Source organism: Tachypleus tridentatus, chromosome 10, assembly GCF_004210375.1.
Source record: "Tachypleus tridentatus isolate NWPU-2018 chromosome 10, ASM421037v1, whole genome shotgun sequence".
Classification (NCBI taxonomy): domain Eukaryota; kingdom Metazoa; phylum Arthropoda; class Merostomata; order Xiphosura; family Limulidae; genus Tachypleus; species Tachypleus tridentatus.
This window is the reverse complement of record NC_134834.1, coordinates 165,253,507-165,266,108: the sequence shown is the minus strand read 5'-3', so window position 1 is coordinate 165,266,108 and position 12,602 is coordinate 165,253,507. Positions and strand designations below refer to the sequence as shown.

Sequence of the window (12,602 nt, the reverse complement as noted above, 5' to 3'; positions counted from 1 at the left end):
TTTATTTCTTAAGCCTGTTTTTAGTGCTAAAGTACTATACATCGTCGTTCATTTTTATAATATTTCTAGTGTGTGTGATTAGCTACTCATTATGAACATAATTCTTTTTTTTCTCTTTCTTTTGTTTGGTGTGTGTTTGCTTTTTCGTATATTTGATATTCACATGAGGACATTTTTCCTCGTCATGCGTTATTTTTGTTTTCGTAGAATGTGCTTTTTCCTCTGGTATGGTCTTCACTACGACACCTATTAGTCTTTTGGCCCTCACTAAGAGCGTGTTTTTGTTTTTATAGTGTGTGCCTTTCCATATGTTATGGCCTTCACTACAGATACCATCGAGATTCGACTTATTATCAACGGAAACCTTATTCACAACATGGCGATGCCAAAACTGACCGCCATTACCTCGAAAGTAAGATTTCTAGGACATCTTGGTTTCAATGTCTAAATCTGAATACCGAGAACCTATTATAATTTGTGTGTTATGAACTTTTATATTTTAAACATGACCCTTCTGATAGTTGTGTGAATCACAGTTATTCTTGCTTTAGTAGATACATTGGCCGAAAAACAACACAGTTTAGTTTAACTTACAGACCAAAGATTTGTCCGGGCTATAAAAACGTACCAAATATTGTTCACAACTACATTAAATATTGAACACATATATATAAAATACGTTTTTTTAATAATCATATTCTTCGTGTAAACAAAATTATTCGTTTTAAAATTTTTAGAAAACATATTTTTATCGTAAAAAAAAAATCGTGAACATTTTTTCCCTAATCTACAGGGTGGCCCGTAAGTCCCTACCCATCCATATATCTCATGTATCCAGTATATCTGTGTGCTGTTACCAGTATTCTTGCGCTCATGTACCCACGTACTTGTCACAATACGCTCTTTAAGTGTAAATGGGCTTACATCGGCCATATTTCTCTGAAAAAAAAAGAAACAAATTTATAATACATGCGTAATTGAATATAACATAATAACATATGGATGGGTACTTACGGACCACCCTGTATATAAACGCCATTTATATATTTTTGAAATTCCACTTTTGTTTCATAAATAATTAGAATATACAATTACGAATCATCCAACTCTACCCCTTCTCACTTTGTTTCTTTTTTTTCAGTTTATCACTTTCAGATAACTTTTGAATGAATTATTTTCCGGTTGTTTTGTGTTGTTTTTTTTTAGAGCGACATCTTTTTTGCTAGCACAGCTCCAGAATTCTTTCAGATTCGACAAGAGAGGGTAAAAGTCGACAGGATGGACCGAGATCTCAGTATATCTCCACCTCTGTCTCCCCATTGTGAGTGTTTGTTTCTTTTATTCCTTTCCTCTCTGGATTTTAAATGTTTTGTCCTTTTAAGTACACCATACGATATCCTTCTAAATCAGGATATTTAGTCACTATTGAATCTTCACTTTGCATATTTAATCTTACCGTGTAGAAACGTTTCTGTTAATGTTGTGTTAATCCTATCTTCATTCAAAAGCTTCTTCTAACTAAAAATGTATATCCAACATCTAGTATATGTAATGCATTGTTGCATGTGTATGATTTTATGTTACGTATTAAGCCCTTGATAGATAAGATGTATAGAGATAGCAATTGTTTATTAATTTATTTGTGTTCCTTTGTGCGCACGTGCGTCTTCGTGTGTGTGCATGAGTAAGCAGTTACATTGTCCTTAATAACTGGGGTCAAAGGAGCGTGCACGTAAGTGAAAGGTTGCTTTAAGATTTGTGTAAGTGTGTACACGTGTAAACAGAGTTGAATTCTTTCTGCTAAGACAGTTTGTAAAAAAAGAAAAAAAATTCGATAAGTCACATGAAAATCACAGCCCATAAAAAGTTACGGTGGAACGGAATGCATCATAACTATATTTTGACATTGTTTAGAGTTTTTTGTAGAAAGTGATGCCACCCAAAATTGATTGCTTTAAGGAATATTATGTAACAGTATTCACAGACGAAAAATAACAATATATTCAGATCAGGGTGAAACTAAAATCGTACTGTAGCGTATTCGGTCTCTGTGCTTAAAAGTAAAAATATTTAGAGAGAAAACATCTAAGAATAAATGCATGGTGTGAACAAGGTACACTGGCCAATTTACGTAATTTCTAAGCTGTGTTTACTGTTCCAATTTGTAGTCGGTTACTGCTTACTGCTTAGAACGTTTCGCTGCGACTTTATATCGGTTGTAATTGTAACGTAACTTGTATATTTGCATATTCAAAATCTTTTTATTATAACGTACTCAACCCTCTGTACAATAAACTGACTGGATAATTATTTAATACAAACAGAACAAGCACTTATCTTAATTTTTTGTTGCATACGTTTTAGTTAAAACTTATTCAGTTTTAGATTAATAATTTTCCACGACTTTTGATGACTAGCGTGTTTCTTATGGGTTATAAATTGACGATAATCTTGAGAAATCAATTAATATATTCATCATTGTTGAAGTTTGCATTCAACCAGAGTATCTTCGCATGCTTGAATTGTAGTAAATCTCTTCATTATAATGTACGTTTTGAAACTAAGTTAAAACAGTATTTCCAAAGCTTAGTGGGATTTTCACAAATAATATCGAAACAACAGGTGTACTGTCTTAAGACTTATTAACGGTATTATCTACCTTAACTCTTTTACTCTCAGCTGTCAACAGCTCGGGTTTCGTGGACTACAGCAAACCCTTACGGATTTACCGGATGCCGTTTGGCTTACTGACTGGAAATTCATCGCCCTGCGAAAGACGAGCGCCTACACCGTGCATCCCCTCCCCTCAGCCACTGCTCAACCCCTCAGAATATAAGGGAAATTTCTTGTTGCCAGAATCTCAGGTAGGATTATAAACTTGCCATGAACCTATACCGTTAATAAAAACAGCACGTGCACAACACGAGTGTATTACATCAAAGCGGCATCAATATCAAGCGCCGATTGATCTTTTCACCCAATACTTGGGATCATCAGTCGGCTAGGATACGACAGACATAGTAGGACGATATGATATGATGACATATCTTTCCTATGTATAGGAAGGATATGTCATCTTTTATTCACCACGTGCTTCGAATGAAAGAATGAAAAGAACTGATTCGGAAGCTTCTGACCAATGCTCCTAAATGTAATATCATCATGCAAATACGACATACGTTCTGTCCTATTCGATCTTTAGCTTTCTCATGTTAATAACGTTATGTGTAAATATATCTTTATAAATGGTTGTTAATGCCAAATATCTTGGTTTAATTTTTTAAAAATATAATGATTGCGACACTTCATGTACTATAGCAGGGCTTCAAGCAACAGCACGGTGCCATCTAGTAATAATTTTCTAAAAATCGAATAATTATTATAAACAATTTAATCCTGCAAACATATTAATGAGAGCAAAGAAGTAGAATATGTGATAATATGTCAAGTATATTTTATATGCAATATCCAGTGCCGACTGAGCTTTTCACCCAGTACGACATCAGCCAGTTAGGATACGACAGACATACTAGGATGATATGAGATGATCACATATCCTTCCTATATCTAGGAAGGATATGTCATCATCAGTTAAAAACTGTTATGGTGTGAACTAGATTAAGCAAGTGATTTAATAACACAGCAATATTTATTTACTTCGCTTTTAACAACAATTATTAATTTATTTATGTTATTATTTCGTTCGAATTAACTCTAATATCATTCACGAGAACTGGCGAACCAGCAATTAGAGAAAGTTATTTTTTCTTACATCCGGAGCTGATCAAGTAACCATGGCGTCAACTGGAGGAATCTATATATAAGTAATTTCAAAATAGCAGAAAGGAATATGTTACCGCAACTGTTACAAAACTGGGGAAATATATATACGAATGTAACATGGACAACTTACATATCATGATACGTCATAATTCATAATTAATATAATATGTTTTATTTGTCAACGAAATATTACAAATATTAATTTTTTATATATTTGTTGTCATCTATTATCATCTTTATTTTTTATATCCAGAATAATCACTTGCGAGCAGATCCTCGACCCAGTAGGAGTGCAACCTCATCCCCAGTACCACCTTTTCCTATTATTTCTCACAACCAAGGGTCATCTAACCGTAAAATGATTAAAGATTATATTTATCCAGCCAGTTCAGGCTCCGGTATTAGCAAAAGTGAATGTTATACGCCCTTACCTAGTCCCCAGGTGTTCACGGATGCCAAGGACGATTCCTGATTCAGTCGTATAGCTAGCAGTTTTTATTATGACAACTTGCATACAGATGTATAGTTATTTCAGACGTTTTGCTATTTGGTGTGTAATAACCTTGTTAAGATTTTTGTGCATCTATTACATGCAAAAGATAGAAAAAAGCAAGAAGAAAATTTCTAAAGCCTCTGAAAATTACCACACACGGTTTCTATGCCACATTTCTAAGAATAACTGTTATTTGATCTTGTGTGTACTTAAGAAAACTGTACTAAACATATTTTGTTTATTTTCTTCTAAATTATAATTATTGTTGCCAAACTATAAGGAAGAAAATCGAATTTAAAAAGGCTTAAGAGAACGAGAACAAAAATGCATATCGTCTGCTGCCGAGGTGAAAGCTTTAATGCATATGAAAATATTGTATGCTTTATAAAACCTTTTTGTTTATTATGAAATGAAACTTCATTGTTTGAAGGGAAAAGCAACGGATAAATTGTCAAATTCAATCTCAGTTTAATCAATTAAAATTGCAAATAATCCGTTTAGTTTCTTTAAAACATATTTAAATAAAGTTTTCTTTGTCGCTAACCCTAGTAGGTCGCGTTGTTCATATCTTCTGTGACGTACGGTTGTTTCCAAGCGCTTTAAGTTAATTTAACTCCGACGTAATCATTAACTGAAATAATTGTAATAACATGGCGCTGCATGTAATTAATGTTGCAATAAACAAGAAACTCAGCATAATGAAAAAAAAAAGGTAAGAAGCTGGACATTCAAACATTTAAGTTTTTAATGGAAATCAGCTAAAAATCATAATGTAATGGATTTTATACAAAAAGCGCCACCTAGGAAGTCCAAATGTTTTCAACACAACGTGCCTTTGGAAATAAATTGTGTCTTGCAGTAAATGACCCAGACGTAGGTTTAAGTGCTAAATGTTAATTCCTGAAATTGTTAATTTTCTTTAAATACAATGTTGAGTGCTGTGTAATTTCTGATACCAGGGGATCTAAATCAACTGACAAATTTGTATGCGTTATGTTCCAAATTCGTAAGTTACATCCGTATACGTTGTTTCTGAAGCTCGATCTATAAACTCGTTAGTGTTATCAAATATTAATTGTGCTTATTTTCACTATTTCGTTTCACCTACTTATAAATATCCATTAAAGTGGCAGAGATGCCAACTATTACGATTTGAGCGTAATCATTACGATTTTGGTGTATACATTACGATTATACGCTCAGACAAATATTACGACTTGTTGCAACTCCCAAATTATTATATATTATATAGGCCTATACAATAAAGTAATAAACTGTTCCCCCAGAGCTTGAAAGAGGTGAAAAGAAAATTTCTAGTGAGATACAAATAAATTTTGATAATAAATAAAAGACATAGTCCAAATGGCTACTTGCGATAATCATGTTTCTGCTTGAAATAATAAAAAATATTTGTATCTCCGACGTCTACCAATAGTTTGAGTGCGGTGCTTCTCCATACTGGGTACGTGGGGAATCCATAGTTACGTCATCAGTGCTTGTCAGCCAATCAGCGTTCGCATAGATGGGTATTTCTCGTTTTCTAAGCGGCATAGAACATCAATGCGATCGTTCACAAGTGGAAAAAAAAAAGGTTTCGTTCACCAGATTGTCTTGTTTCTGGCAAATCTAAAAGGACTAAAACTGTGAATCAAAAATTTAGGAAAGAGTATAGTGCAAAATATCCGGTCATTGCATCAAAAGTCAATGACAGTCATGCGTTTTGTACAGTTTGTCACATCGATTTTTCTGTGGCGCATGGCGAGATAAACTATTGTTCCAGACATACAAAATCGGCATCTCACCAATAAAAGACTAAGGTGAAGACAAAAACGATGAAGATAACGACATTTATGAGTAAGAATTCAGAATATGAAATCATAAATGCAGAGTGATGTTCACGCAATTCGTCATTGCTCATAATTTACCCCTAGCTGTAGCCGATCGTGCAGGACTTCTATTCAGAAAAATGTTCCCAGACTCTGATATAGTGAAAAAATATGGCTGTGCTAGAACCAAAACTACAGCCATTGTACAAATGTTTGGTTGTGAAGATCACAAAATGATTTCAAGCATACTTACTAACAGTGTTTACAGTTTAGCCACATATCGATCCACAGACATGGATGACTCAAAACTGTATCCAGTAGTTGTACGATATCTGTACGGGCTCAGTCTACAATCATTACGCTCAGTCATTTGAAATAGTTGGCATCTCTGAACTGGATAAGTAATCTAGAATTACGTTTACTGTTTAGAGTAAATACACATATTTAGAAAAGAAAGAAATATTCTCAAATTAATGTTATCATTAAGAACTATCATGATAACAGGGTTTGAGAGAAAATACTAATAGCGTAGAAAGAATAATGCTAAAAAAGTTTTTAAAAGTGCGTACATTGTTAGTTTAGTATAAATGGAAATGAAGTATGACACTCCGTTCTTCTGTGAAAATTATACGATTTATAAGTTAATAAGTCATTATCAGATAATTTGTCCTTTTTGGTAATAATTGTAATTGCTTTGTGAAGGAGTGTATATGTTTGTTGTTTTTTTTATCGTAAAGCTACACAAGAGGATTTTAACTTGTAAGTACGTTAACTTACCAAGCAGTACTGTGGTTATAAATGATAAAACGTCGTGCAAACTACTACCTTAATATATTGGTTTTCTGAGAAATATTGAGATGAAAATGCTCGAAGGCTCTAAATGTCGTTTTGTGTTTAAATTCCTCTAATACACTACCTCCAAAACAATAATAAGTATTTTCATTAGCTTCTCAAATCTATACTATCTTTTTGAAGAATCATTGTTCTATGATTTGCATGAAAAGTTAGTGAATTCAATCTACGAACGTATTTCTGCGAAAAGTTTGAAGAAAAGTTATCCGTTAATGTTGTATTTATAAACCTTGCGCAGGCGCTCTAGGACACAAAACTTTGTTAAAAGAGCCAGTGTGTCTTTTGTGTTCACTTGTAGATAGGCGTCGACCTCTCTAAATATTGAGTGTATTCTCTATGAATATAACGTATCTGATTAGTTTCTGGGTGAAGGTTTTGATTGGTTTGTTTAATTACGTGCAAACTACTAGATAACTATCCGTGTCTAATTTAGGGGTGACAGACCATAGGGAAGGCAGCTAGCTTGTCACCACCACCCACTCTCAGTTCTTGGGATACTCTTTACTGTCACATTGTAACGCTTCCAAAATTGAAAGAGTGAATTCGATGATGCGGTTCGAATATGCAATCCGTAAATTCCGAGTCGAATACCCTAACTACCATGCCAAGCCTTTGAAGGTATGGGACTTCATGATGAATTAAAGAGACTTGGAGACATATCCTTTATAGAACTTCAATGTCTTCATGGAGTCTAATGAAAATAAACGGGATCATAGAAATTACAAGCAACATGCAGACCACTCTTCTAGAACCTCCTGTGAAAGGCGTATGTATTACTTGATATGTTTGTCAGGTGGTTAGGGCGCTCCACTAGAAATCTGAGGCGTATGTATTACTTGATATGTTTGTCAGGTGGTTAGAGCGCTCCACTAGAAATCTGAGGCGTATGTATTACTTGATATGTTTGTCAGGTGGTTAGAGCGCTCCACTAGAAATCTGAGAGTCGCGATTCGAATACCCGTCACAACAAATATGCTCCCCTCTTTAAGCCATGGGAGCGTTATAATGTAACGGATAATTCCATTATTCGTTGGTAAAAGAGTAGCTCAAGTGTTGGCGGTGGGTGGTGATGACTAGCTACTTTCCCTCTAGTCCTTGTTGAGTTAAGGACGACTAACCTGTATATTACTCTAACCTAGTGTTTTTTGTAATAGATGCCACGTTTGTCGAGTTTCAGTTTATTCGGGAAATTAAAAAGTATATTTACTTTCGTTCGTACAAAGAAAACACAACAATTTTTTACCGAATTTTGAGTTCCTGTTCATATAATATCGAATATTATTTGCCCTATTGGCTCTAATAGTTTCAATTGACTTTGAAATCGCAGCTATTGATAAATATAAACTCTGCTGTGAGAATAAAGTCAATGGCAAAGTTGCTTTGACTTTCTTTTCCCCTAATTATTTACTAAATGACACATTAAACTAGTCATTCGTCGTTTGGTAGCGATTTGTCATATTTTGGTGAGTTTGTTTTCATAAGAATAGCTTTTATAAATAATTCAGTACTTCAACTATGAAGCGTTACAAAACTTTTGATTCCATTTGTGATGTTTACCTGAAACACATTGGTCAATCCAAGGAATGGGAAGTTGTCTAGCACAGTGTATATAAAATATGTTTGTTTGACCCTCTGTTTTTGACTTCTTTCGAGAAACCGTTGAATATTAAATTACGAAACGGAACCCCTGTGCATCTCGTATGTGGAGAATTGTGTCGTTTGCATTCGAAACGTATGGTAATTTCGTATGCAAAAACGGCTCGTTTGGGTTGAGAAAATATTTTACATAGAAGAGCGAACAACGTTTCGACCTTCTTCGGTCATCGTCAGGTTCACAAAGAAAGAGGTAACTGACCGGAAGCTGACCACATGTTTGAAAGGGGTTGTGTAACTGTGTGTCGAAATGTAGAGGGCGGTATTAGATGTTTGAATATATAATTTTATTTGTTTTATTATATTAATATAGGTATAAAGGCGTTCCTTTATATTGGTTTATTTTGGGTTTAAGTTGTTGTATAAGTAAGGCTTCTTTGATTTTGCGTTTGTTTATGTTTGTTTCTTTATTTAGTATTTGTGTGTTTTCTAAGGGCATTGTGTTTATTATGTTGTGTTTATTTGACTTGCAGTGTTCGAAAACGTGTGAAGGTGACTTTTTATGTTCTTTGAATCTGGTTTCCATTTTTCTACTTGTTTCTCCAATATAGAAGTCGTGGCAGTTATCACATTGTATTTTATAAATAATGTTGGTGTGGTGTTTGTCAGTGTAGTTTTTACATAGTATAGACCTCAGTTTTGTGCCGGGTTTTTGAATAAATTTGGTATTAACTGGAATGTCATATTTTGTTACTAGTTTTTGCCAAATGTTGGTTATTTGTTTGCCGATGTCAGGAATATATGGTATACAGCAGTATATGGTTTCGTGTTTTTTTTATTCGTGAGCTGTATTTACTTTACTAGGTGTGTGCGTATAATGTTTTCTACGGTTTGTGGAGGAAACTTATTGATGTTGATGAAGTTGATGAAGACAAAATAAAACAATACTTCATATTGTTTATGAAGGTCGAAACGTTGTTCGCTCTTCTATGTAAAATATTTTCTCAACCCAAACGAGCCGTTTTTGCATATAAATTTCTCAACAAGTGGGTTTCTCGACATCACTGAGTATGGTAATTTCGAATATATACCGTATATTTGGATTTCGACAGACAGCACTTTTAAATTTACTCTTGAAATATAAGAACAATAAAATGACATTACAAGAATAATGGAATTGTGTTTCTATTTTATATAAGTCGATAAACCCATGAACAGGTCAGTTGTACTAATTCTCGTGTATACTGCAAAGTTTTTGCTTTTTTGTACGAGACATTACATACAAGGTTCTATCTTTTTCTTTTTTTTTTCAGAGAATAATCTGTTTTTCTGATAATTTAAGTTAGGATAAAGGGCAGGTTACTACATCATTAAAACATTAAGTGTATCTGGCACTTCTCCATCATTTTTACCATATAAAAGTAATCATTAGTTAGTCAATAACCAAGTTCTTCACTAACCTCATTTTCCACCACCTGCTTGTTTGTCTATTTCAAACTTTCACACACTGCTCAAAGGTCATTTGCACATAGCTGTCTCTACTTTCAAACTTTACAGTAGAGGCATCTAATCGGCACATACCGTCAACTTCCGTCTGATCGAATACTTGGATTTCACCGGCACTCCTATCACGCATCCATGGCTCAAAGTGCGAATCACGTTTCCATGGCATCTAGTCACAAACCGCTGTTTCACATTAAGAGCACGTTAACAAGTTTACCATTCTATTTAGTACACCTTATACGAAATATTAACATTACTTTGTAAACGTTTAAAAACACTGCCGATAAACAAACTAAAACCCCATTCCGTGAAATAAATAGCAATCTTGCATAGTAACATTGACTCATGTTTTAACTCGATTACTTCATATATTAACTTCTAATATATATATATCTATATATAAACATACATGTACACACACACACACACACATACATACATATATATATATATATATGCATACATAAATCATAGCAAACAAAAGTAAGAATTTTTTATAGAATATTTCAATAAAAAATACTATAAGAACAAGTAACGGTAAATATTTAGAAATTCGTAAATTAAAAGCTAAAATTTCTACATGAAGGGGACAGAAAAAATTAAATTTAATAATATAAAATATCTTAAACACTGATTTCAAGTTAAATTCCATATTTCGGTGATATATAATTTCATTTTTCACGTAAGTTTCACAAGACTGATACATGATGAAATAACTGAAGGTTTGAAAAAAGTTATATACCTTACTTTTTATTTCCAGGTCACTTTGCAAGATCTAATCTTTCAGTCATTATTATTTGCTAGAAACAGAGTAATCTGCTATTAAACAACAAGAAAAGTGCGTTTAATGTTTATCACAACTTCTGCACGTCCAACAGCAGCGCTTCCGCTATCACGAAACGAAACCTAAGTCAAAATTTCTAAACCAAACAAATCTTTGGAGAATTTTAGGTACTTACCATCAGCGCACCCTACATAATCGCAAAAGAGAAAAAAACAATAAATGTTTTAACTCAGATCTAGAAACTGAATTAATTTTTGCATAGTTATGTTTATTAGAAGCTAACGTTTTCGCATACAAATAATCTTATCACTTGATTTAAAGTCTTGACTGCAATTATTTTATGCATATTTTCACGAACATAGATGTATAAAAGTAGTTATATCCTAGAAAGCTACTTGTCCACTTATACGGACATTGCCCGTGTTTTTTTCGTGTGCACAATTTTTTATCAAATCTCAAAATTCCAAAGACTGTAGCTGCTTCTTTTCGCATCAGTTGCTTATTACCCATCGTGAAAATAACAATAATAATTTTAAATAATAAAAACATTTTAATATCCGTGTCAGCCGTCTTTAAAATACATTTTTACTCCAAATGGGTTTCTCGTCATTATGAAGCAAAATAAAAGATTTATCCAATAAAAAATGGTAAACCAAATTAAGCATGAAAGTTAAGTAAAAAAAAAACAATGCTTTTCAAAATAATTTATAGAGTGAAATGTAGCAGCACTCTAGCCAAGTTTAAAAACTAGCAAGTTCAAATTTAACAGCAGGTAACACATGAACATATCACAGTACAAAGTTACAGCAATAATTATTAAGAAACTTTTTATTTTTTTGGAAGAGCTTCTGAAAATATATTAACATTTCTAAAATAGTCACTTCAAAAACTTAAGATTTATAAACAAATACACAACATTTATAAATTATTCGTGAGTAATTTTATATAGAAGAATGTTAAGTTTTGACCTACACATGTTACATTTATTGTTTATAATAACAAAAATAAATGTCTCAAAAATTAAAATGTTATAAAATCATTACGTCTTCTATAAGATTTCAACAAAAATTTCTAGCTTACAAACAAATAAAAATTAATTCATTTATTTCCCAGATGAATTCTAACATTTTCAATAAGAAAGCCAAAATAATTGTTTCAGTCTCATGCCAAAATAATTTAGAATTTAAATCCTAACTTTTATTTTTAATAAAACTGTAGAAAAATAATTTTTTCTATGGATAGAACATATATATACACACATTTTTTGGTTCATTATTAAAACTTTTTGAATAATTTTATGTATATAAAACCATGGGATGTTATCTACCAACTGAAACAGTTTGTGAACCACAAACTAGAAGTATTATAAATAGAAATGCTAATAAACATTAAATTGATCTGAAACTTTTGTTTTGAATTTACTTACTAACAAAGTACATTTAATTACAATTTACAGTAAGGATAGATTTTAGAATGTTTCAACCACTGGTGCTGCAATTATCAAGTACACAAGTTCTTACAGTAAAGAATGTTCTAGTATTTAAATTAGCATTCAAAATGTAACAATGTATTTAAATTCTAGAATTGGTTGTAGTTATTCATATATAAATATGAATCCTCGTGAATTTTAGATTATTTATGTATAAATAAACAAAACAAAGATAAATATAAAAAAACTATGGAATATTTTATGTATAAATAAACAAAACAAAGATAAATATAAAAAACTATGGAATATTTTATGTAAAGTATTTGCACAGCCTAGGAG

The 12,602-nt window shown here is 32.5% G+C and overlaps 1 protein-coding gene and 1 long non-coding RNA gene across 4 annotated transcripts in view; one reads left to right on the top strand and one right to left on the bottom strand.

Moving 5' to 3' along the window:
- Positions 1–4,987, top strand: part of LOC143230847 (GTPase-activating Rap/Ran-GAP domain-like protein 3) — a 390,350-nt gene extending 385,363 nt beyond the window's left edge. For both annotated transcript variants that reach the window (XM_076465094.1, XM_076465093.1), the window contains 4 exons: positions 294–412; positions 1,207–1,321; positions 2,680–2,864; positions 4,037–4,987. In XM_076465094.1, the coding sequence (XP_076321209.1) occupies positions 294–412; positions 1,207–1,321; positions 2,680–2,864; positions 4,037–4,255 (638 nt within the window). In that variant the 3' untranslated portion in view covers positions 4,256–4,987. The remainder of the gene's footprint in view (positions 1–293; positions 413–1,206; positions 1,322–2,679; positions 2,865–4,036) is intronic.
- On the bottom strand, positions 404–10,958 carry LOC143230849 (uncharacterized). 2 transcript variants are annotated; one of them, XR_013016648.1, is made up of 3 exons: positions 10,798–10,958; positions 10,008–10,233; positions 404–939 (listed from the first exon to the last, which is right to left on the bottom strand). It is a non-coding gene; the product is annotated as an uncharacterized LOC143230849 (long non-coding RNA). The 2 variants fall into 2 exon arrangements; XR_013016647.1 differs by having other exon boundaries at positions 600–939; positions 10,793–10,926.
- Positions 10,959–12,602: the final 1,644 nt, after the last annotated feature.